The 26,175-nt window shown below is 34.3% G+C and overlaps 3 protein-coding genes across 5 annotated transcripts; all 3 read right to left on the bottom strand.

Annotated features, from left to right (window-relative positions):
- Positions 1–1,560: 1,560 nt before the first annotated feature.
- Positions 1,561–9,652, bottom strand: LOC132632434 (uncharacterized). 3 transcript variants are annotated; one of them, XR_009579387.1, is made up of 11 exons: positions 9,524–9,652; positions 7,625–7,845; positions 7,362–7,529; positions 7,078–7,254; positions 6,398–6,539; positions 4,996–5,133; positions 4,344–4,906; positions 3,700–4,159; positions 2,950–3,042; positions 1,857–1,909; positions 1,561–1,767 (listed from the first exon to the last, which is right to left on the bottom strand). XR_009579387.1 is itself a non-coding variant. In XM_060348359.1 (5 exons), the coding sequence occupies exons 2-4, from the start codon at positions 7,836–7,838 to the stop codon at positions 7,082–7,084; spliced, it is 555 nt and encodes a 184-aa protein (XP_060204342.1). In that variant the 5' UTR covers positions 7,839–7,845; positions 9,524–9,652; the 3' UTR covers positions 6,110–6,539; positions 7,078–7,081. The 3 variants fall into 3 exon arrangements, 1 of the variants encoding a protein (XP_060204342.1); XR_009579386.1 differs by lacking the exons at positions 1,561–1,767; positions 1,857–1,909; positions 2,950–3,042; ... (1 more) ...; positions 4,344–4,906; positions 4,996–5,133 and adding an exon at positions 5,264–6,102; XM_060348359.1 differs by lacking the exons at positions 1,561–1,767; positions 1,857–1,909; positions 2,950–3,042; ... (1 more) ...; positions 4,344–4,906; positions 4,996–5,133 and having other exon boundaries at positions 6,110–6,539.
- Positions 9,653–12,421: 2,769 nt separating this feature from the next.
- LOC132632430 (miraculin-like) lies at positions 12,422–13,278 on the bottom strand. Its single transcript, XM_060348354.1, has one exon. It carries the CDS (start codon positions 13,232–13,234, stop codon positions 12,605–12,607), a length of 630 nt encoding a protein of 209 aa, XP_060204337.1. The 5' UTR covers positions 13,235–13,278; the 3' UTR covers positions 12,422–12,604.
- An 8,017-nt stretch (positions 13,279–21,295) lies between these two features.
- Positions 21,296–22,759, bottom strand: LOC132632433 (proteinase inhibitor type-2 CEVI57-like). Its single transcript, XM_060348358.1, has 2 exons — positions 22,091–22,759; positions 21,296–22,005 (listed from the first exon to the last, which is right to left on the bottom strand). The coding sequence occupies exons 1-2, from the start codon at positions 22,137–22,139 to the stop codon at positions 21,461–21,463; spliced, it is 594 nt and encodes a 197-aa protein (XP_060204341.1). The 5' UTR covers positions 22,140–22,759; the 3' UTR covers positions 21,296–21,460.
- Between the last annotated feature and the right edge of the window lie 3,416 nt (positions 22,760–26,175).

Here is a 26,175-nt window from a genome sequence, read left to right as displayed (position 1 = left end):
TTGATATTTGATATACATTGGATTTATGTTGATCTAGTGTGAAGAAGGTTCTAGAGGTGTGGAAAGGGTTTTTGGGATATTTAGGTTCTATTGGTGAAGAAAAATGAGAAAAAGCGAAGTGGGCCAAATGTATATGTTACAGCCTGCACTTTCAGTGTTACACCCCGTATCTCGGAGAAGCACTGGTTAAATTTGAATGTAAGTATGTCAAGCTATGGCTAGGTAAAACAACTTTGGAGTGTGAGGAACGAAGCATTATTAAGTATATTTTTTAAGTAAAGGATGAATTATGATCTTGTAAGTCGTAACCGGGAAGGAAAATCTTGGAACCAAAGGACATCACCATTATCAAGTATTACTAGTGATAAATATCATGTATGGAGAGTTCCGGAAGATTTCGGGACCAAGCAAATCGAAGAAAATAAGTTTGACGAAAATTTGAAAAAAGTTGGCAGGATTTTGGGCAGATTTTTAGTCAACTTTGGAGGGGTATATCTCCTAGTATATTAGGAGTTTTAAGGTGTTTCAAAAGCCTCAAATGAAGCTCGTCGAGTTTAATTTCCAATGCAATAAACCGCTCGTCAATACAACGTCGGAGTAGAGAATTATGGACGTTACAAGTTCGGCTGACAAAACAGAAACGCGTGCTACATTACTGCTACAGTGATGCTACAGTGCCACTGACTTTTCCCACCTATAAAAGTGTCAAGACCCCATTTTTCAGCTCCAAAAACAGATCCTAAAGCCCAGCACACATATAGGGGAAAATATGTCATAAAAAGTGAGGGTTTGAGGTGATTTTTGTCAATGAGGTGTGCTGGAGGCCTTGTCTCGATAAACATTTAGTATTTCAGTACTCTTTAGAGACTTCATAGACTGTAGCTGCAGTCAGTCAGAGACTTTTATTTTAGTAATGTTGGGCTACAGTTTATGTCTCAGACTTATATCAGTGTTTTCACACTATGATTTATTTCATTCAGACTTTTAGAAGATTAGCAAATGTTAGTTTTATTTCCCCATTCCGTATGTTTTGATATCACATGTTGATTCAGCCAGCACTACAAGAAAAATGGCCTTTAAGGAAGGGAAATCTGGTCCCTAAAAGTTCAAATCTGGTCCCAAAAGGGGAAATTACGACGAGAAAAAGCTGGTCGCCACCCGTCGTAATAGCCTCCGCCGCTAAAGGTCAACCGCGACGGGTTTGATAATCTGGTCGTTAAAAGTCTTCTGAGACGGGTAATATATCTGGTCGTTAAAAACCTTTAGAGACTACATATCTCGTCCCTAATGGATGATTAATATCATCATAAATAAATGATTTCCGGTCGTTAAACCTTTTTAGGGACCAAATGTTACTGGTCCTAGATTATCTTTAGAGACGAGCATTATTGGTGTTTATTTACAATAATTGTAATAATTTTCACAACCATATTTTTGGTCTCTTATTGACCACATGTCGTCCCGAAAGCTCAATGTCACAAAAAAAATATTTTATCAATAAATATCGGATTCCTACTAAAACATTTGGATACAAAAGCATTATATATATATATATATATATAAAGAGGAAGATAGAGTTATTAATTACAGTAAAATTGTTAACATCCCATGATGTTAGTTTCAATATTTGCTCGACACCTTAACAAAAAAACATTGCTAACACTCGAGCTAGACTACGATAGCGAGTGCATAACATTCCTAGCAAAATAATGAGCTTGTGCATCTTCTAAACTTCCATCTTGACTTGTCAAATTCAATCTTCAAAACCTATAAGTACAAAATTTTGGAAAGACTTGAATAACTATTAGTAAAATAAGATATATAAATTCTACACTAGTAGTAGTTATACCACTTACCCCAAAAGCAATCTAATAAATTCATTAGATGTCATCCAGCAAAAACATCAAGGCTGCAAGAGTATAAGAAAAATTAATTAGAAAAGTTTCGGGATGCATTAACCAAGAATCAAAGTCTATTTTAAAACGCAACTAAAACAATAACTGTGACAAGCATAATGGAAGTGTTTAAACTTAAGGCATTGTTTCCCGTGGCAAAGTTAGAAATATAAAGAAAAAACCTTAACGGCTCCCATGGAGCTTTGAGCTCTTTTCGGCCTTTCATGGCTTCTTAGGCCACCGAGCAGCAATGGTATTATCCTATGCGTATATTGAAGTGGGATCCTTGGTTTAATCATGAGGAAGAGACTACTATAACCATTACATGGATCTCGTTTCCAACCCTAGCACCTAATTATTTTGGCCAATCTCAGCTCTTTTCTATGGCAGCAGCAATAGGGAAGCCTTTGAAGTTGGATATGGCTACTAAGAATAAGACAAGGCCAAGTTGTGCTAGAGTAGAGTTAGAAGTTGACTTGCTTGTTAATCATCCTAAAAGGGTACAGATTCAGGTTACTAATACAACTAGTGCAATCAAGGGCTAAATGGGTGAGAAATTTGCAAGTAGTAGCAACAACAGGAGGTATTCTTAAGGCAATTACTCAGCAACAACAACAACAACAAGGAGGTATTCTTGCAAAGCCTCAAAATAATTTACCAGTGGCAATACCATCTATTATATGTTCCCAACTAAAAATAATTCCATCGTAGTAGGTGTTAATTCTTTTTAACTTCCACTAAAGTCTCTTGTAAATCAAGAAGTATTCCAAATCAAGTGAGACTTTGAACTCTTTCTGGTTCCAAACCTAAAAGGGTACAGATTCAGGTTATTCCTAATACTATCAAGTAATTTACATATTTAGTATACCAAACATACATGTTTCTCAATTGCTTTAGGTTCAACAAGCTTGTTATCTTTCTTACGAGTCTAAAAGAAAACAGTCCCCAAATCTGGTGGATTGCCATATTTCCCCCCCTTTACATCAAAAGCAAACATGTCAAATAACATCTCATAAATATTTCCTCTAGGAAAATAGAAATTTTATGATAATACCTTTTGATAAATAATCTCTCGAATATGCTTGCTACCAATATGATGAGGCATCTTTAACTTAGCTCGATTTGCTGCATTCCTGTTGCTTCTCGCCTATATGTGTGAAATAATAAAGCTTAGATGTAATAATTGTAATAAGCTTAAAAAATATACATAGATTAGTTTTCAAGTATAGTGGAAAAAAGATATCTAGTGCTACAGAGGGGAATTAGGGAAATCATCAGAATATGTAGAATAAACAACTGCATTGAAAAAGGTTATTCTAGACTCTTTTCATGTTGCTGTATCGCACACTGAAATAAATAACATAGCTGTTTTGCCATTCAATCCTACCGAGACTAGCCCTAAAGAGAAATTTTTTGATGTACCACTCTGCTACTCATTTTACTTAAGGCGTATTTGAACCACAACAGCCATTAAGGATAGACAATGACAATATATACGGGACTTATGGCAGGTGTGACATCCAACATTCAGGGCGTATCTCGTTCCGTATTTGCAAACGAGATACTTTAACCTACGTCTTCGGCTTCAAGCTCTATTAACTAGATAGAAGTTTTCAAGTGTAAAATTGTTTTCTTAGTTACTGGTTTTTGAGAAGTCTACAGTGCAAAAGCGAACAGCCCTAAGTCGGCTGTGGACAGGTAGTTCTATAAGTAACCATGCTTCAACAACAGTGTGAGGGCAGGTTTTTAATACAAATTATGAAGAATCAGATGAGCATCAGAGGTTGTGGAAGTAAGAACCTACTTTGATCTATAACATTGAATAGCTTGATACAGGAAACTAATATGTCCCAGTCACGCTCATTACACCAAAAGGGGAATAGGCTATTCATGCATTTGACTTTTGTCTGCACCTGTAGGAAGAGAAGTCACATGGATGCAGAAAAGGTAACCAATATTACGGTAATACATGTCCTTCGATGGCAATGATGAGATATAGATATTCACATCTATTACAACACAAACAAACAGGAGGTAATGTTCTCCACCATACAGAATAGAATGAAAACTGCCATTGAAATTACATTAGAAGGGAATCTTGGTGTTTCACCCATGGGAAGTATATATATGTCCATTTCTGGGTTGTGGTCCGGAATAGTTTGGGTGTATATCTTCTGATCAACAGGAATTGCATCATCAACCTTTCTAATGGCAACAAAACTAGCCTTGCACAGAAGGCATGCTGAAAATTTTCTGCTTGATACCTATGATGATGACATTGTGGAAAGTAAATATCAATTGCAACAAAAAAGAAACATCCCAGAATCAGAAGCTGCACTTGCATGCACAGATGAAATTATAACATCTCATCACGATGACATGCCAAAATTGGAAATGAAAAGAAAACTTCCACCAGACAAAATTAAAAAGACAGATAGGAAGATTTACCGTACGATTGGCCCACGTCTGGAGGCATGAGAAACAAAAACGATGACCACAGGGAAGCGCCCCCTGGATGAACTAAAATCTGTCCAACATATGACACAGGATAATGCGGTTGATGTAGACAATTTGCACATATTATCACTCTCATTTTAGACCCCATCAACAGCTGGGCATGGCTCTTGTTGATTTCCAGTGAAGTTAGACGAGGCACCTTCGACATGTAAACTCTGATCACCATTAACAAGAAGTCTGTTGACTTCAGTTTCCTTAATACCATCTAGGTCTATGCTACTTGGCTCCGACTCATAGCAGTTAAAACAAGATCCATGCCTGTTGTTCACAGAGACTCAGGCATTTCAACATCCAAGTTGTAAAATTGAGTTGAAGATTCAGGTTCCTGATGAGCTGGTATTCGGGATTTCTGTTTATCTGAACCCGAAATAATATCCACAAGATCCCCATAATTGTTCTTCTTCATCGATCTATGACTTCTGCGAGAAGTTTCTGAAAATTCAGAACTTCTCTTCTTGGGTTTAAGCGATGCAGGGAAAATTCAGTTCTTCAATCTACACCCAAAAAAAAAACGAAAAGAAGAGTATCAATTATAAGTTTGGAAAGTAATGCATCAAATAATGACAGTCATAATTGTTATTACCGCTGTCCTATGTGAGCCTTGTAACGAGTGCTCATCAGAACAATATTTGCTGCTGGAGGGGTGATCCTTGTTCGTAATATTGGCATTTGATTTCCTCTTTGGTCTATCCTTGTGTTTACCCATCTTAGGAAACAAATTCTGCAACCAGTGCCATACAAGCAAGAAATGAAGCTGTGTTTTATATAGATATGTTTCGGCACACATTTTATAGTACAATATATATCCAATAACTAAAGTCATGGAGAAGTTTGGACGAACATTTCTCTAAAGTAATATTTTAAATCGGAATGCAATTTAAGAGTACATATGCACACTTGAATTAAACTGAATCAACATGTTGTTTTCCTTGATTACCAAAATTGAGGTGCTAGTTCGATGAAAATTCTTCCAATTATTTTATTTTAGATTTGACAATTGACCTTCAACTCCTTTTAGTGAAAGAAGAAAAAGAACTTTTCGTCTACTGCTCAATCAGACCAAAATCAACACCTAACTTGAAACTAGTATGAACCATTTGAAATAGATGGAACAAAGTAAAGTAAGAACATCTCTATTCAAAAACACAAATCCATTTTATGTGAAAATTCCAGAGCAAGAGACTGCAGTAACCAGCCACATAACGGCCAACAATTTAAAGTGCTGAGCAAGAAAGCCATTAAGATGGTGGATAATTGAGTCCAAGTATACAGGCAAGAGAAACGAAAAGCAAAGAAAAAGAATAAAGGAACTAGTTTGTTTTCAGAAAACTAAGGAGAAAGGAAATAAATGAAGAGCAACATAGAGTTAGTTGTTCCAGGTGGCTGCTATTTTAAGAATGCAAAGGTGCTTTTAAGGAGTTAACTGAGTACACAATTTACAAAGATGTTGAGCTGCTACCACTAGACCGGTCTCCTATTTTATATTACATAGCACTTTGTTATAAACTGTTTGAGTTGTTGCCATCCCTACCTACATTATTTGACCACTGCATTTGTTAATTCTCATCCGTCTCACTGAAAGAGCCCCGTATTTCACGACACGTTGAGACATGTATTAAAATCGGAAGGGCACAAGAGCTTCCAGATTAAGCACATACTGAAGTAAGGTTGGTGCATGATCAACTTCGACCTACAATGCACTAACTCTTTTTGATAAATGACGTAGATTACAATAGTTACTAGCCAAGGCATACAACATCTACGGCATGAATCGATAAAAAATTGTACTGGACAAAAGTTAGCTATAGGATGAAGTTTGCACTGCAAAAGTTGAAACATATATCCAGGAATAGCAGGTTAGCGTGGTTCAATTGACAACCCAAAGGCACATCTTTGAGCTTGAACTTTTAAATAAATGCACTTTGAACTACCCACGAGATCTATTTATGAAAATGATAAAGAGCATTGACGAAAAATGAATGCACCTCTTTTAACAAAGTTGAATCCGTCCAAGAGTTGAAATCCTCTTTAGATTCAATATGAATAGCTGATTCTTTGGAGTGATTCGATTGTAGAGTTTCTCTAAAAAGTGCATTATCCAACATTAACGACTCCACCTCTTGACCGCTGCAAATAATGAATGCCAAGGGATAAGACTCCGGCTGTAGGACTGGAGATATAATTGATAGTAAGCAAGCTATACAACCAACTTTCAGATGAGCAATACAGTAGCTATCAGACAGGCAAGTTACAAAGAAAGAAATTGTTACATTCTTCTAATAAATCAAATGTTGGTTAACAAATTATAAGATATTTCGGTCTGATGTACTTCACAAGTAAGAAATAGGAATGACTGTTACAAGCTAAATTTTCTGTCTTGAGAAGAATAAATGAAATAATACTGCAGATGGATTTTCAAGAGAAATCTGAAAAGGATAATGTAGTCATGCATATACATTTTCTCTTTAGAAATTTATAAGCGCAAACGATATTGATTAGCTAAATTTTTGTCTTTTCTTGATTCACAGCCATTAGATGACTAAACAGAAATATTTATGTTAGTAGACATCTGGAAGCATAAAGATCTCATCAAGTAAATAGCATCAGCAGAACATGACATTTTAGTCCAAAAGTAATACAGATTTAATTGTGAGAAAAAACATACTTATTTAAACTTTTTGAGTGTATTGCTTAACTTGATCAGTGGATGAAGGCAATGGACTATCAAATTGCATATACTCTTTCTCAAGAACCATGGAATTTTTATGTATCATTCCCATTCCTTGACTAGCAGACACTGTAGAGTTTTTAAGACTTTGTCCTCGTCCCATCCCTGGAGCACCTGAGGAAAATAAATCATATTAGTAAAAGCTTTGAAATTCAGTTTAAGTTATATAATATATATGCAATTAAAAACCACAATAGATTTAATTTGGAGAAAAAACATACTTATTTCAACTTTTTGGGTATATTGCTTAACTTGATCAACAGATGGAGGCAATGGACCATCAAATTGCATATACTTTTTCTCAAGAACCATGGAATTGTTATGTATCATTCCCATTCCTTGACTAGCAGACCTCGTAGAGCTTTTAAGCCCTTGTCCTCGTCCCTTCCCTATAGCACCCGAGGAAAAGAAATCATAATACTAATACTTAAGCATTTAAATTCGGTAACACAAATTAAAATAGTAGATTAATAAAAATTCTTACTTGTTTCAATTTCTTGGATGTATTGCTTAACTATATCACTAGATTGAGGAAATAAACTCTTAGTTGGCATATTCTCTTTCTCAATCAAAGATCTAAGCACTCCTCGTCTTCGTCCCTTTCCTATAGCACCTATAGCACCTGGCGCAACGAATGCATATCTGGTAGTAGTCTTCATAGTTGATCCCACCTCATTTTCAGTCTTTGATGGTTTCATATTGAACCTGCAAATAGCCAAAGTAAAAAAACAATAAGAGAAAATGTGTGACAATGTAGTAATAAAAGAAAAGTTCCATCAGAATGTGTAACAATGCACTAATTCATAAAGAGATACTTCACCTCATTAGTTCTATCCTTAAATAGTACTGCTTGTTGGTGGTTGATGTGAGATCATGAATCCTTAAATTATTAAAATGTATCAGGTTTCATACTCCCTGCTATTTCTTTTTTCTTAAAAGACACGCACCCATATTTCTCTTGCTTAGTTATATGGAAGAACAATATGTATGAATACACTGGTAGTTGTATGTTTGACATTACTTGGCTCATAAACCAACTTCTCCCCATAGTTCAGTATGCTACTCTCAGTCTGAAACTAATACATGAAGAAAGAACCCCAAACATTAATAAACATACACCAACATATTCATCTCATTACATAACATTACCCTTGCCATTGAGTAGCAAAACAGTGATTTACATGTTATATCGGCTATATGTCCAAACTCCAGAACATTATTTTAAGGATTAATGTTTATTCTAATACTAGAAAATTAGAATTTGACCATGTACTCTTAACCTCCTCATTCTTTTTAAAACAATGAGAGTAGTTTTTACAATTAATAGTAATTTGAAATTTGTCAAGAACAGGGAAAATGGAAGCTATATAGTTCTTCAATAACATATAAAATGCAAGAAAGGAATAATTTTTTCTTGTTTTAACTTTGATGTTATACTAATTAGAGCTAACAGCAGCAGCGACGTCCTACTCTTTGAAATCCTTCAAATAGTTGTGATTATTCAGTCGTTCCAATTTACAAATTGTACCTTCTCTTTAGAACTAATGGTTTTGTGATTTCTGTTAAAGCTAACTTATGTGATGGATTTACAGATGCTCATAGTGGAGGTAGAAATTTATTCAAGTTTGGCCATAAAAGTTAAATTCACATATTTGGTTAGGCCTTGCTTCAAAGCACGGGTTCCATAACTTTTTCAATTTTTTTTCCTATCGAGAGTGAAAGAGTTGAACACAGTGAAAGGGAATTGCTATCTTCCCATATGCTATTATTTCCAGGTATACTAAATACAAATGACAATAGAGAATTAGATAGGCCATGAGGTATAAATGAATTTAGTCGAAACCTTTACAGATGTAAAATAAGAAAAATTGCAATAGAAGTAACAAGACAAGTCCCTATGTGGCTCGGAAAATCTCAACACTGAAAAGGTCTTACTGATCCTAGCACAAAATAGATAGCACGAATTATCAAAAACTAAACAAAGAGGCATTCATACAACCAAAATAAGCACACAAATCCAACTCGGCTTGTACAAAGCTATAAAACGAAATCAAGATTGGGTCTTAAAATAGAAATAAAAGGTTTTTTTTTGTATCATAAACACATACCCAAAAGAATAAACTCAAAAATTCAACTAGGTACATACACAAAACATGAAATAGAATCAGAAGATTAAGTTTTAAAATAGAAATAGCGGGGTTTTCACCTCATAAACACAGATCCAAAACAATAAGCTCAAAAATTCAACTTGGAGCATATACAAAACATTGAAACTGAGTCAAAATATTGAGTGTTTACCTTTCTGATTTTAAACAAAGAAGTAATAGAACAAATAGCACAAATTATAGAAAATAAAATGAAGAGGGAGAAGAATCTATAATACCTTGAGAGGTTTTTGATGAACAAGAGAAGAATCTGAGGAGATGAGAAATTAATTGGTAGAACTAGGGCAGAGCAGATGATGGAAGCGATGTGTAGAAACTAGGTGTGTTTGTGTTTTCCGAAGAGAGTTTTGATTAATATTTGGAATTTTTTATTTCAGTATATACAACTCAATTAGTTTTGGCGCCTTAGTTTTTGATGAAAACATGAGTTTTTATTTCACTACACTTGATTTGGCGCCAGATTCTTGAGAAAATAGTAGTTTTTTTAGTATTTTAATATTATATTTGTTGGCATCTATCCCTTTCATGGCCCATAAATTGCAATTTGGGACCAGTTACAAAATTCTTTTGAGACTAAATTTAATCCCGTCGCAATAAAATGTAGAATTCAGGACCGGAATAAAATTTCATCCCAAAAAATGTACTTTTAGAGACGGGATTATTAACTCGTCCCTAAATGTTGGTCGCAGATAAGCCTTTTTCTTGTACTGCAGCCAGTTGGTTTGCTCGGTCACATGTAGTTAGGCATCGCGTGTCGTGTTACATCCAGGCCCAGGTTCGGGGTGTGACATGGGTGGGATTGGAGGGTGGGTGGGGTGGGGAGGGTGAGGGTGGGGGTGGGGGTAGAGTTGGTGGTTGTAGATAAAGGGACGGTAAAAATTATTGTACAAAAATACCTCTTAATGATATTAAGACTTTATTCAGGATCTTAACGATTAAGACGTATTCAGACCAAATAAGTGCTTACATCTTAGTGTAAACAAATGCACTTAATAACTTAAGCTATGAACCATTCATATTCAGACATCCATCAAGTGCAGACGTATAAGGCCTAAATTAACCGATGTCTTTCGCCAAAATTTTTCATAAAGGTTGAAATAGTGGAGTATTGGGATTTGGAAAAACTATTTAAAAAAAAAGAGTAACTTTGGAAAAAATCAATTAATAACCTCTTGGACTTTGAAATTTTTATTTATTTATTTCGGACGAAGAAAACGTCTCAAAAATTAATTTATTTTGAAATGGGGGGAGTATTAAGAATAACTAATCTGGCATGAACTATCACTTTAGTTCCAGCAAAAACGAAAAGTCCGCTATTTTGCTTTCTTGTTCTCATGACAGTGATCCTCTGGCATAACATTTACAAATGTTTTTACAGATTAGTACTCACATTTTGCTAACTTTAATCCTATACTTGGGACTGCTAATAAATTAGCGCTAACCTCATTTATAAATGTTAACATTATAACTAGTTACGGAAAGTTCTACTACTAACTCTTGCAAACATGAGGGGCATAAATGGAAATAACGTCAAAAATTTTACTTTAAAGTTACAAAAATTGCACGAAAGCGAACTCACTAGGACTTGAGCAGTTCAGGGTTAATGGTGGTGGTGGTTGTGTTGGGTCGGTTGCAGTGGTGGTGAGTATATTTGCGTGGAAAGAATTTAATTTGCGGTATGGGGTGGCTCGGGCATGAGTTTTTTAACGTTAAATCGGGTAATTAATGGTGGAATTGGGGATTCTATCAACTGAGGGGTATATTTGTGTACTTTCTTAACAGAAGGGGTATATTTATCTTCTTTGAATAAGGGAAGGGTATATTTATCTACTTTGACTAACATAGGGTATATTTAACTATTAAACTAAAGTAGAGGGGTATATTTGACCCTTTTCCCTAATATAAACAAATGCACTTAATAAATTAAGCTCTGAACTAGTCATATTCAGACCTCCATTAAGTGCAGACGAATAAGGCCTAAATTACCCGATGTCTTTTGCCTAAACTTTTCTTAAAGGTTGAAATAGTGGGGTGTTGGGATTTGGAAAAACTATTAAAAAGAAGAGTAACTTTGGAAAAATTCAATTAATAACCTCTTGGATTTTGAAAAATTTACTTACTTTGAACCAAGAAAAAATCTCAAAAATTCATTTATTTTGAAATGAGGGGACTTTTAAGAATAACTAATCTGGCATGAACAGTCACTTTATTTCCAGCAAAAACGTAAGTCCACTATTTTGCTTTCATGTTGTCGTGACACTGTTCTTGTGGCATAACATTTACTAGTAATATTTTTACAGATTAGTACTCACATTTTGCTAACTTTAATCCTATACTTGGGAGTGCTAATAAATTAGCGCTAATCTCAATTATAAATGTTAACATTATAATGAGTTACGGAAAGTTCTACTACTAAATAAAGTTAAAATACTATAAAAACTAGCCCAAGTTGTTATGTAAGACGGCCAATTATAGCTTATCTAGTTGTTAGCTTTGAATAGACATTAAAATTATGGGAACTTTCCATACATAGTCTAAGCTTCTCAATAGTCAAGTCAATTTTTTTTTGTTGTTGCGGGGATTCATCTTTTTATTCAGCGGATCAAAATTTGTTCTCAAATTTACTTATTTTCTTGCATTTGGTATGTAACTGAAAATAGTATCCCAAAAGAATTTGTATATAATCTACGAGAATACTATGAGGGCTGGACTGGAGGGGTAGGAATGAGATGTGTATATATTCTAGGAAAATACTATCGGAAGCCCTATACCTATAAATATATAAGTATTTCTTCAGCACGTGATATAGAAAAATATTATAGTGTGCATAAACAAGTGAGATTGGTATTGTGGAAATAGAGAATGGTGAGAATAATAAAGAAAATGCCAAAGTCCCAACTTAGTTATAAAAGAGAAGTTTAATTTGTCGAAGAAAGATGTTCTTGGTGAAGTTTTGGACTCATATATTTTGTTTGAGGCATTGAGTAACTATATTTTGGTGGGAATACTAAGTCAGTATTATTATTATTAAACTCATGAAGATTCTATAAAAGTAGACATAAAACTGTTATTATATTACCAACAATTTGTTTACGAGATAGACACAAACACCCATAGTGATCAGGCCTCATCGGCTTATTACATATAGTAGAACTTATTTATCAAAGAAATACATACACACACATTGCACTTCATAGAAAAGAAATACAAACACACACCACGCATCTAAATTGCTTTATTATCACAACAAAGCCGTCATCTAACTAGTCTTGCATGCTTAAACTTTTCCATGAGAGACTTTACTGTACGAGCTTCACAAACTTCACCTGAACCGGAATATCACTTAGCGCCAAACGTTTCTGCCCATTGTATTCAACTATGCCAACATCTTTGCACGTGACCTTGCGATCCCCGCACACGGATGGACAATATCTAATCTTGTAATTATTACTAAACTCCTCAATCTTAAACCAATTACTTATCGTCTCTCGACCAGGATTTCCTTTCACTCCACTGAGTGTTACGAAGTACTGTCCGGATGGTTGGTCATACTGACCGACCTTCCAGACAGTATTCCATCCATCACAAACAGTATACGTGTTGAAATCAATGTTTAAGTCGGTGTATAAGCGAATGACGCCTTTCTTAGAGTTTACTGGTAAAAATTGTACTGCAGTGCCGTTGTAATAGTCTTGTCCAACTATGCCCAATGGACAACGCTTATCCGTCCCGCCAGTACGGCCAAGCTGAAACCCCCAGCCATCGACTTCTCGATGTGCTGATTGAATAAAATAATAAGTTCTTGCACGGACCAATTTTCCAGTACTGTCACGCACTGCAGGGGGTTCGGCTGCTTCACAAAATCTTGAATTTGTGAAGCAGTTAGCGGCAAAGAGAAGCGAAACGAAAAGCAGAATTATCAACTTCATTGCCAGGTTGATGTTTGCAAATTACACTATTTGTTAAGTTCTGATTTAAGAATGTAAAGATGTGAATAAAATGAACTAACTGATAAGTCATTATATAGTGCTTTTCCACCACTAGCAAATCGAATTGTATTGAAGTAAACGGATTTTGACTTCACTGAACTTTATTCTTTCTTCTTCTTGGCATTGTATTCCGTTTCCCATATATTCAATCAGACCAACCGAGCCACTGATAAATTCATTTGTTTTAAAATCATACCGGTTGTCTTGTGCCCTGGGATTGCAATCCACATTTCTTTAATGGTATTAAAGGGTAAAGCAAAATTCCAAGAGCCAATACCAGTAGATTATTAGAATTAAATTTGTGCGAAAATTGATTAGGACATTTAAATATTTAATAGAATGAGTATGCTGGGAAATATAAGTAGTAGTCTAATACAATTAGTTCTCGCTGGAACGCCCTTCCTATGGATCCCCTAGGAGACACCTAACTTTTGCAAACATGAGGGGCAGAAATGGAAATAGCGTCAAATTTTTTACTTTAAAGTTACAAAAATTGCACGAAATCGAACTCACGAGCACTTGAGCAGTTTAGAGTCGGAGCCCGTTTGGATTGGCTTATAAGTTGTTTATAAGCTGTTTTTAGCTTTTTTGAGTGTTTAGCTGGCCAGCTTAAAGTCATTTTATGCATAAAATAAAGCCCAAAAAAATAATTGGACCCATTTGACTTAGCTTATCTAAAGCAGCTTATAAGCTGAAAACAACTTATAAGCCAAAAAAAAAAAAAGTTAGCCTACCTCAATTTTTTTTTTTTTTTGGCTTATAAGCTCTTATTTTAAGCCCATCCAAACAGGCTCTTAATGTCGGACTTAATAATTATTTGTAAAACTTTAGGATAATTTCAGAGACTTTTCTTTAAACTTAACTTCGTCATATAAACTTCTCTTTTGATTGTGATCACACACACACACTTCAATTTTATGTAGTAATCATTTTAAACTGTTTATCATTAATGTACAAAAAAGGAAAAAAAAAAATCATGGTACTCAAAGTTGGGCTGAATATTGCAATAGAAAGGAACTAAATCCCAATATAGATAGAAACCGGTGTACCGATTTGTGCATTTATATTGGGCCGAGGCGCCATACTATTAACTCAGTTAAAACAAGTGACTTCATATTCGTACAAAAATACCTCTTAATGATATTAAGACTTTGTTCAAGATCTTACAGATATTAAGACTTTGTTCAAGATCTTACTGATTAAGACGTATTCAGACCAAATAAGTGCTTAGATCTTAATATAAAGGGAAAAGGGTAAAATATACCCCTCTACTTTAGTTTAACAATTAAATATACCCTCCGTTAGTCACAATAGATAAATATACCCCTTCCGTTAGTCAAAATAGATAAATATACCCCTTCCTTTAAGAAAGTACACAAATATACCCCTCAGTTAATAGAATCCCCAATTCCACCATTAATTACCCGATTTAACTTTAAAAAACCCATGTCTGACCCACCCTTACCCGCAAATTAAATTCTTTTCATCCAAATATACCCACCGCCACTACAACCGATCCAACACAACCACCATCACCATCGCCACCACTGTTTAGTACTTCCCCATATGGTTGACCATATTTCGTCCTTTTCCTTCCTTTGGATCTCTGACGTGCTAAATGGCAGCTTATGTTGCTCTTCAATCTGGTGTAGTATTTATAATCCTCTTAGACTTGCCATGTTATCTTTCAGATGCATAGTGGAAAGATTCAATTTTCTAGATTTGTCTGTGATGAAATTCGTCATTTTGCTGATTAGTGATAAGTGCATGAACTTCTTTTCTCGTTAGACATGAATTTGTCCTTTTGTTCTGGAAATTTTCCATTACCATGTTTATGAATTCATCTCTGAATAAAAAATTCCCATAATATCTGATTAAAAAAAAATTAAAGCAAGGGCTGGAAATTTTGTACTATCCTCAATTGTCCAAGTAAATTCCAATTTTCGCCCACAGTTTCATCCCTTCTGTTGATCATTTTATTGAATGTCTTTGTCCATGTTGTGTTTTATTGTTCATGATAATACTATATTCTTAATAAACATTTCCTGATGTTGGAAAGGCATGCGTGGTTGAATGATCTATGTACATAGGTGGCAGTGGTGGTGGAAATGGTGGTGGTGGTTGTGTTGGGTCGGTTGCAGTGGTGGTGGGTATATTTGCGTGGAAAGAATTTAATTTGCGGGTTGGAGTGGGTTGGGCATGAGTTTTTTAAAGTCAAATTGGGTAATTAATGGTGGAATTGGGGATTCTATCAACTGAGGGGTTTATTTGTGTACTTTCTTAACAGAAGGGGTATATTTATCTTCTTTGACTAACGCAAGGGGTATATTTATCTACTTTGACTAACATAGGGTATATTTAACTATTAAACTAAAGTAGAGGGGTATATTTGACCCTTTTCCCTAATATAAACAAATGCACTTAATAAATTAAGCTCTGAACTAGTCATATTCAGACCTCCATTAAGTGCAGACGAATAAGGCCTAAATTACCCGATGTCTTTTGCCTAAACTTTTCTTAAAGGTTGAAATAGTGGGGTGTTGGGATTTAGAAAAATTATTAAAAAGAAGAGTAACTTTGGAAAAATTCAATTAATAACCTCTTGGATTTTGAAAAATTTACTTACTTTGGACGAAGAAAAAGTCTCAAAAATTCATTTATTTTGAAATGAGGGGACTTTTAAGAATAACTAATCTGGCATGAACAATCACTTTATTTCCAGCAAAAACGAAAGTCCACTATTTTGCTTTCATGTTGTCGTGACACTGATCTTGTGGCATAACATTTACTAGTAATATTTTTACAGATTAGTACTCACATTTTGCTAACTTTAATCCTATACTTGGGAGTGCTAATAAATTAGCGCTAATCTCAATTATAAATGTTAACATTATAATGAGTTACGGAAAGTTCTACTACTAAATAAAGTTAAAATACTATAAAAACTAGCCCAAGTTGTTATGTAAGACGGCCAATTATAGCTTATCTTGTTGTTAGCTCTGAATAGACATTAAAATTATGGGAACTTTCCATACATAGTCTAAGCATCTCAGTTGTCAAGTCAATTTTTTTTTTTGTAGCGGGGATTCATCTTTTTATTTCGCGGATGAAAATTTGTTCTCAAATTTACTTAATTTCTTGCATTTGGTATGTAACTGAAAATAGTATCCCAAAAGAATTTGTATATAATCTACGAGAATACTATGAGGGGTGGGCCGGAGGGGTAGGAATGAGATTTGTATACATCCTAGGAAAATACTATCGGAAGCCCTATACCTATAAATATATAAGTCTTTCTTCAGCACCTGATATACAAAAATATCATAGTGTGCATAAACAAGTGAGATTGGTGTTGTGGAAACAGAGAATGGTGAGAATAATAATAAAGAAAAAGACTAAGTCCCAACTTAGTTATAAAAGAGAAGTTTAATTTGTTAAAGGAAGATGTTATTGGTGAAGTTTTGGACTCATATTTTGTTCGAGGAATTGAGTTACAATATTTTGGTGGGAATACTAAGTCAGTATTATTATTATTATTAAACTCATGAAGATTCTATAAAAGTAGACATAAAACTGTTATTATATTACCAACAATTTGTTTACGAGATAGACACAAACACCCATAATGATCAGGCCTCATCGGCTTATTACATATAGTAGAACTTATTTATCAAAGAAATACATACACACACATGGCACTTCATAGAAAAGAAATACAAACACACACCACACATCTAAATTGCTTTATTATCACACCAAAGGCGTCATCAAACTAGTCTTGCATGCTTAAACTTTTTCACGAGAGACTTTACTGTACGAGCTTCACAAACTTCACCTGAACCGGAATATCACTTAGCGCCAAACGCTTCTGCCCATTGTATTCAACTATGCCAACATCTTTGCACGTGACCTTGCAATCCCCGCACACGGATGGACAATATCTAATCTTGTAATTATTACTAAACTCCTCAATCTTAAACCAATTACTTATCGTCTCTCGACCAGGATTTCCTTTCACTCCACCGAGTGTTACGAAGTACTGTCCGGATGGTTGGTCGTACTGACCGACCTTCCAGACAGTATTCCATCCATCACAAACAGTATACGTGTTGAAATCAATGTTCAAGTCGGTGTATAAGCGAATGACGCCTTTCTTAGAGTTTACCGGTAAAAAATTGTACTGTAGTGCCGTTGTAATAGTCTTGTCCAACTATGCCCATTGGACAACGCTTATCCGTCCCGCCAGTACGGCCAAGCTGAAACCCCCAGCCATCGACTTCTCGATGTGCTGGTTGAATAAAATAATAAGTTCTTGCACGGACCAATTTTCCAGTACTGGCACGCACTGCAGGGGGTTCGGCTGCTTCACAAAATCTTGAATTTGTGAAGCAGTTAGCGGCAAAGAGAAGCGAAACGAAAAGCAGAATTATCAACTTCATTGCCAGGTTGATGTTTACAAATTACACTGTTTGTTAAGTTCTGATTTAAGAATGTAAAGATGTGAACAAAATGAACTAACTAATAAGTCATTATATAGTGCTTTTCCACCACTAGCAAATCGAATTGTATTGAAGTAAACGGATTTTGACTTCACTGAACTTTATTCTTTCTTCTCCTTGGCATTGTATTCCGTTTCCAATATATTCAATCATACCAATTGAGCCACTGATAAATTCATTTGTTTTAAAATCATACCGGTTATCTTGTGCCCTGGCATGGGATTGCAATCCACATTCCTTTAATGGTTTTAAAGGGTAAAGCAAAATTCCAAGAGCCAATGCCAACAGATTATTAGAAGTAAATTTATGCGAAAATTGATTAGGACATTTAAATATTTAATACCATGAGTATGCTGGGAAATATAAATAGTAGTCTAATACAATTGGTTCTCACTGGAAGGCCTTCCTATGGATCCCCTTGAGACTTCTAACTTTTGCAAACATGAAGGGCAGAAATGGAAATAAAGTCAAAAAATTTACTTGAGCTGTTTAGAGTTAATGTTGGACTTAATAATTATTTGTAATATTTTAGGATAATTTCAGAGACTTTTCTTGAAATTTAACCTCGTCATATAAACTTCTCTTTTGATTGTGATCATGCACTTCAATTTTATGTTGTAATTATTTTAAACTATTTATCATTATAATGCAAAAATAATGAACTCAAAGTTGGCTGGATGTTGCAATAGAAATGAACTTAATCCCAACATAGATAGAAACGGACTGTAAAATATAATAGGAATAATTACTTGACATAATTACTTTTAAGAGCTATTTATGGATAATAAATACTATTTTCAACAATTATGTTTCGTAGCTACATTTTCATTTCGTAGCTACATGATACAACATCAAGCGGCTGTGCTGGAGTGATTATCGGGTGTAGGCTTTGCCCGTGTAGGTTCGAACATGTATTTTTAATGTACACAGTGTATTTTGAAATTTTGTTGAAATACATTCAAATAAAGTGAATACATTTAAATACACGTGACATCAGATAAGGTTGGATATAACTGAACCGTGTATTCAAATACGCTCAAATACAGCGAAAATGTCTAATGGTAGCTACGAATTGTAAAAATGAAAAAGATAGTTACGAATGCTTAATTGCTTCTAAAAAATAGTTATTTATGTAAGTTGCCCAAAATAATATCAAGCTGTCAAAATTATCCAAGTTGCTTTCATTGTTGGCTAGATCATTTGTCACTTTATTTCCTTCTCGAAAGCGTGCTTTATTTCTAACAAAACATGTCTTAGTTATCAATATGTTAACTAACACAAACAATCTTCATTCAAATATTATTTTGACAAATGATCTTGCCAAGAATGAAAGCAACTTGGATAATTTTTACAGCTTAATATTATATGATGTACTGTACCTTCTGTTTTTATTGTTTCTTCTTTCTAAAATGATTACCTAGAGACCATGTATCCGGTCCAGACAAATTAAGCTATGTAATTAATAATCCTTTTTAATAAGAGATACTATGATTTGAGTAATATTCCATTACACTCTTTTGTTATTAGCTTTGTGAATACATACCTTTTTCTTAAAAAATCATTTCCATTATATTCTCTGCTCACTGTTCCATCGTATAATTTATTATTTTCTTTCAATGTTATGCCTATGTAGTGATATAGAGTATCATTAGTCATTCCTAAGAAAATACTTTCAAATTGCATAAATTTCAAGCATGATTATTTTATGGGTTGCATAGAGGAAACTACAGATTTAGGCCAAGAACAACAATTGCTTACAAACACTGAAACACCCATGAAAAGTCATCGGCTTATTAGTGATCAATTACATAAGTAGTAGTACTCAAAATGGAACACAGGGAGTAACTCTTAAGAAATTGATATACTTCAAATTGCATAAATTTCAAGCATGATTGTTTTATGGGTTGCATAGAGAAAAATACAGATTTAGGTCATGCCATACCGGCTTATTAATTATTAATTATTAATTGCATAAGTAGTTATACGACTATGTTATTATAATGTCACTAAAAAAAATGGATAATCTGCGGCGGTTGAAAGTAGCAATTCACGGAGGTTTTAGCCTTCGCTAGTTGCTAAAAGAGGCTAAAACCTCTGCGAATTGTGACTTTTAACCTCCGCACATTATCCATTGTTTTGTAGTGTTATCACAATTCACAACTAGTTGTGCATTGTTGCTTAGACTAATTTCATGCATCATTCACAAACGTCACTTCAACCGGAACACTACTTAGACCCAAACGCTTTTGCCCATTATATTCAATTACGCCAACATCCATGCGCATTACCTTCCAATCCCTGCACACCCATGGACAATAGCCAGGGGCGGATCTAGTCATCGCCCAGGGTGTTCGGGTGAACATCCTGGGCAAAAAATTACAGTATGTATTTAGGGTAAATTTTTGTGTTCATGTACATATATTAACTTTTGAACACTCTGAACAAATGCAAAAGGCTAGCTCAAGTGGTTCAATTATTTTTCCGAACACCCTGAGTGAAAATTCTGGATCCGCCAATAACAATAGTTTATCTTATAATTATCACCAAACACCTCAATCTTAAATCAATTCCTTATCGTCTCTCGATCAGGATTTCCTTTCACTTCACCGAGTAATAAAAAGTAGCTTTGGGTCCGTCGATTGTAAGGGCCCATAGTCCAGATGACACCATTGGACTTAGTATCACTGTGTACGACTAGTTAAAGTCAATGTTAAAGTTAGTGGACAAGGGAATAATAATGCCTTTTTTAAGATTCACTGATGAAAATAACACTGGGGTGCTAGGGTAAAGGTTTTCTTGAACTATGCCTAGTGGGCACGGCTTGTGATGATTGATAATGGTGGCTAATTCAAATCCCCAGGCCTCGTCTGGGTAAATTGGTTGGACATAATAATTAGTTCCCGCTCGTAACATATTTCCATTAGAATCATGTACCGGTAAGGGTTCGGGTTTGGTTGCTTCGCAAAGTCTTGAATTTGTCAAACAGTTGGTGGCAAAGAGGAGTGAAATGAAAAGCAGAAAAATTAGATTTCATTATGAAAGCTGAGTGAAATTCGATTTCATTATGAAAGCTGAGTGATTAAATAATATACTAGGATGTGAGCAAATGAATGATAAAATTAGTGATTATATAGAATATTTCCCTCAGCAATTATGCATGCATGAAAGTCGATTAGAGCATCAAGTTGATGAATTACATTAACGGGTATTGACTTCACTCCAAAAAAAATAAAAAATAAAAATTCTCCTTGGTATTGTATTCCATTTTCCTAATTCACTATATTCAGTTCGATTACCATTTAAAATCTTGCCGAACCGTTAATTAATTCTTTTTATACAAATAAATGTTAATTAAAGCCAGTTAAAAGATTTTATGGCCTTCAACGTTTTAGTGTTAATTGTGCCCTTGGATTAATTGCAATACTAAGTTTGTGCACTTTTGACTCTCAAAGTGAAGTAATTAAGTAAACTAGCTAATACTAGAGTTTAGAAGTAATTAAAAGAAACTAATGCTTTATTAATCTCTTGCGCAAGCTGTGGAAAAGCTCCAATGCCACATTACAGAGATTAGCATGACAATGCATATATCGTCATACTTTTATTTCATCTTTAGACAACTACATAATTATAGATTGATTAGAAAGCATCAGATCCCTTATGAGGATTATTAATGATTGGTAAGCTCTCTAGTACAAAGTAAAGATCCATCATGACCATAGAGTTTGCAACCCGCTTTTGCGGTACAACAATTGACGCAAACTGGCTTAAGCTTAGTCAATTTAGAAGATGGGCAAGTCATGTAAGCAACTTTATGGTCACATTTCAAAGTACAAGCGTTGGGTTCAATACTTTCTCCTTCACAGGCAAACTTGCCATCGTGACCGAAATAATAGCAACCCTTGTAACCCGTGCAACAGGTGGTGCATCCGGTGGGTTTAATTAGCGTCTTTCCTTCTCGAAGGGAACACTTTGAATAGGCAATTTTTGGATCACAATTGAAGGGACAAGCGTTTGGCTTTTTGGGGTCAGATTTTCCTTCACAAATAAAAGTTCCGTCAGCACTGTAATAGTGGCAACCCTTGTAGCCTGCACAACAGTTGGTGCATATGGGATTTTTTGGACTCCCTTCTGAACGCGGGCATATCCCATAGGCAAAATTGCCGCATTCCACCGTACTGCTTACAAGTAGAAACATTCCTACAACAAATATAGCTCTATATTAAGGAAAAGCAACACTACTTCTGTATGTATCAAAGAAGAAAAGAGAAAAAGGACAATGGAAAATCTTACCAAGAACATGTAGTAGCTAGGTGAGCAAGGAAACTGACTTCTTTGTGAACAGCCATTACGGATGCTTTCTTGATCGTGATAAATTACCTTGTTTTCTTTTTTGGGTAAGGAGGGTCTATCTTCCTCCACCTATTTATAGCAAACAAGTGATTAAAAAAGAGTCCATTCATTATTGGCTAATTAACATCAACATACAGCCTCCAGTTCTCAATTGGTAGAATTTTTTTTGTACTTGCTAGTGTAAGTTTGGCAAGCTCTTTGTAGCCATTTGAATTTTTTTTTTTTTTTGTGGTCAACAGAGGCGTAGCCAAGTGTAACTGAGGGGGTTCGGCCCTTGGCAGAAAATTACAGCGTATATTGAAGGTTAAAGTTATTTTTTATGTATATATGGTAGATGTTGAACCCTCTTGGCTTCTTCGTATGTTTACTTCATATTTTTGAACTCCCTTACTGAAAATCCTGGCTCCGCCACTCGTGGTCAACTGGGGATACTAATATCCAAAGTAGAGGTGCTTAGGTTATCAAGTCTAGTTAAATTATTATTACAACTATCCGAAACCTTAGCCATCCGATTATTGGTAGACATAAGTTAATGATAATAACCTGTTAAATATAACAGATTAACACATTGAGCAAAAACTACATAGACAGGTAATTCAGTGGCTGGTTGTTCAGTTGACAAATTAAGTTGCAATAGACATATCTAGATGAAAAAACAGCATAGAAACATAAATGTCATTAATATGTTAAAGAAATGGATCTTGAGCCTAACTTAACCTAAAAGCTAGCTCATAATAGGAGGATTGCCCCATTTCATATAAGGAGACCAAATACCCTTAAACTCAATGATGTGGGATCCAACAAAATAAATAACAATTCATTTTTTTTATTTAGAAATATAGGAGTAATGTATAACTTTGTGATTTTTTTTGTCTTCTCAATGTAATAAATAAATAAAGAAAAATACATTTATTTGTAATATAATGATATGTGAATTTTTTTTCCCGACCTCTTGGGTGAGGTGCTGGAAATGGGAAGACGGAAGAATCTAGCTGAAAATTTTAACAATATTTCGAGGAACTTGATAGCCTTTTTGTCCAAGTAGTTAAAATTAGAGTGCTATAATATGCAACTTTTCAGAATTATCCAAGTAGGTAAAATTTCTAAATTCTTTATTTTATCCTCAAATTGAAAATGCATACCAAGTCATCTTAAGAACTTGAAAAAGAAATCATCTATATATATATATATATATTAAGAAAGAACTAATTAATCTGGCACGAATAATCACTTTATTTTATTTCCAGCAAAAACAAAAGTAAACTATTTCTCATGACACTAATCTTTTAGCATAACATCTACTACTAATATTTCTACAAGTTAGTACTCGGATTTTGCTAACTTTAATCCTATACTAGGCAATGCTAATAAATTAGAGCTAACTTCATTTATAAATGTTAACATTACAACGAGTTACGGCACGTTCTACAAAAGGTAAATACTATAAAAACTAGGAGAACCTTAATCTAATCCCTAGTTGTGATCTAAGACGGCCAATTATAGCTATCTAGTTGTTAGCTTTGAATTGAATATTAGAAATGCTAAAATTATGGGAACTTTCCATAGATAGTCTTAAACTGCCCGATAATCAAATGATTTTTTTCTTTTACCTCGATTCAACCTTTTTATGAAACATATACACGATTATCTGTGTTTTATAGATGTTATTGGGGGGAGTCTGGGGAGATCTGGAGGCGAAAGTATTGTGAGGCTTAGGCGTTGGGCGAATTTTTATTTCGGGAAGTAAGTTCAAAAACTCTCTCCAAATTAGAATGAAAATTGCTAAACAAGTGCTTAATTTAGTACCAAAAAACACTGAAATTAACGCTCTCTTCGTCTTCTACTAGGTAAAGGAAAAGATTACCAATTTATTAACTGCAAAACAATAATGCATCCTCCTTCATAATTTACTCTGGTGGACGCCTTTGAATGTGGGTTCCTTCTTTGCTTTTATTTCTTTACAAGTCATTTTGTTCTTTCAAGTTTGTTTATAAATTTCTACTCATTTTTTTAAAAATATAATTAGTTTTTTAATGAAATAATTTTAATTATTTTTTAGACAATTGCTGATTTTATTAGTGTTTTAAGATGAAGCAGTTTATATAATTATTGTATTAATTTAAAAAATATTAAATCCATTGGGCTAAGGGCCCAGTGCCTTGAGGCTAACGCGTCGCCTCATATCATGAAAAATGCGTCGCTTTACGTCCCGGCCTTTTAAAATACTGTTGTAGATTATAAGAGTGCTTGGCTTGTAGCAACTCTTTCTCATGTGAAGGGAAGGTTTTTATTTTTATAATCTCATAGAAACGCTAAATTAATTGATACAAGGAGTAAAGCGTCATTTTGAAGTTTGCAAATGGGGCTTCTCTCCATTTTTCCTTCACTCCATCTTCCGGCGTTCTTACTTGGATTTGTACCCTTACAACTTGTTTGGATATGTATAAATACTACATATACATTGTATATATAATGTTTATGCTTTGTATAATCATGTATAAACACACAAAAACAACTCAAATTGTAGTATATAGATAATATATATGTTCCTAGTTTTCCTATTTTCTAATTGTAATAAAGTAAACAAAATAGACAACTCTTAGTGTCGGTTTGGCGAATAAGAACTTTTGTCTGAACGCTAAAAGTAAATATGTGTCTTAGCCAAAAATTAATGAAGCAATAATAGGAGAGAGTCGTCAATTAGTTCCATTCACATGTAATCACTTTGTCATCAGCAATGCACTAGTCCAATATTATCCTTTACTGTTTGTTTATAAGCAGTTTTTTAATGGCTAATTATTTCTCCATTAGTGTCAATCCTTTCCCTGTCACTGCAAGTGTTTAGCAGACGCTAGTTATTATGATGCGTAACTTATGTCTCTCTAGGTATAAGTTCGATTTTGAAGAGCAAAATTAAAAACCAATCCATTTGAAGGGAAAAAATTAAAAACCAGCACAAAACAGGGACAAAAGTGCAAATGACCCCCCGTCTCTCATTTTGGGCCCAGTTTATACTCAACTACACATTCAATTTTGGGTCATTTGCACCTTTGTCCCTATTTTGTGCTGGTCTTTAATTTTTATCCCTCAAGACAAATAATTTTTGCATAGTTAAGATTATATTTTTACATCATAATATTTCATAAATTGTGCCGAATCTCTTAAAGAACTTATACCTCGATAGGCATAAGTTAGTTTCTGAAACCAGAAATTGAAGAGATTTTTACCCTTCACCACATTAGTTAGTGAGAAATAAATACAAGAATAACATATCTTTTTAAATATTACTATAAATATAGCAAGTTTCATAACAGACATAGCATTTGGAAAAGAAATATGGGGTCAATTTCCATCAATATATTTTTTACTACATTTCCTCTTTCCTCTCTCTCTCTATGTGAGGCGCGAGTGTCGTTAGGTGCCTATGGGAAAATTGAAGAAGAAATTGCACGGTTTAATTTACCCTTCAAATGGGCTGGTCTTTAATTTATGAGAGAGAGAGAGATAGAGAGAGACTACTCGATAAGGACTATGCATTTTGACACACATTTTGGAGGGACACAATACTATTTTGACGAGGTCCTAAAGTTGATTGAGAAGGATGCATTTATGTGAAACTTTTATATGTCACGGGGTATGAATTTCTCAAGCCACAGTAATACTTTGAGGAGCTAAGGGATTTTAGCCATACTTAATGTGTTTCCCAAGTTATATTTGCTACCGTATCATTTATGATTTTTGACTACATGAATATATAACTATTTATTTTAATTTGATAAACTTAAAATACCTAACCAATGAAAAAAAAATATAAACTTAATACTACTTGTATTAGACATAAAAATCTTCTTTATTGCATTGAGTTGTGCAAATTTAGATTGTGTGAGATGAGATGTATTTTAACTAACTGATTAGAGTAGGAGTGGCTTAATTAACATGTTTGATCTGAGATAGATTTGTGCACTTTTGACTTTTAAAGTAAAGTAATTGACTCAACCAGCTAGTACTAGATTTTAGAAGTAAAAGAAACTA

The sequence above is a fragment of the Lycium barbarum genome, chromosome 3, assembly GCF_019175385.1.
Source record: "Lycium barbarum isolate Lr01 chromosome 3, ASM1917538v2, whole genome shotgun sequence".
Lineage (NCBI taxonomy): Eukaryota > Viridiplantae > Streptophyta > Magnoliopsida > Solanales > Solanaceae > Lycium > Lycium barbarum.
The sequence above is the reverse complement of the archived record's forward strand: the minus strand, read 5'-3'. Positions and strand labels throughout refer to the sequence as shown.

Excerpts from the sequence above, each read along its gene's own strand:
- LOC132632433 (XM_060348358.1), bottom strand. The coding sequence starts at position 22,139 with ATGGCTGTTCACAAAGAAGTCAGTTTCCTTGCTCACCTAGCTACTACA. Across the intron at positions 22,006-22,090 it reads TGCTCACCTAGCTACTACAT|CTATATTTGTTGTAGGAATG; the intron begins GTTCTTGGTAAG and ends CTTAATATAGAG.
- LOC132632430 (XM_060348354.1), bottom strand. The coding sequence starts at position 13,234 with ATGAAGTTGATAATTCTGCTTTTCGTTTCGCTTCTCTTTGCCGCTAAC.
- LOC132632434 (XM_060348359.1), bottom strand. The coding sequence starts at position 7,838 with ATGAAACCATCAAAGACTGAAAATGAGGTGGGATCAACTATGAAGACT. Across the intron at positions 7,530-7,624 it reads CATCCAAGAAATTGAAACAA|GGAAGGGACGAGGACAAGGG; the intron begins GTAAGAATTTTT and ends CGGGTGCTATAG. Across the intron at positions 7,255-7,361 it reads TACCCAAAAAGTTGAAATAA|GTGCTCCAGGGATGGGACGA; the intron begins GTATGTTTTTTC and ends TATTTTCCTCAG.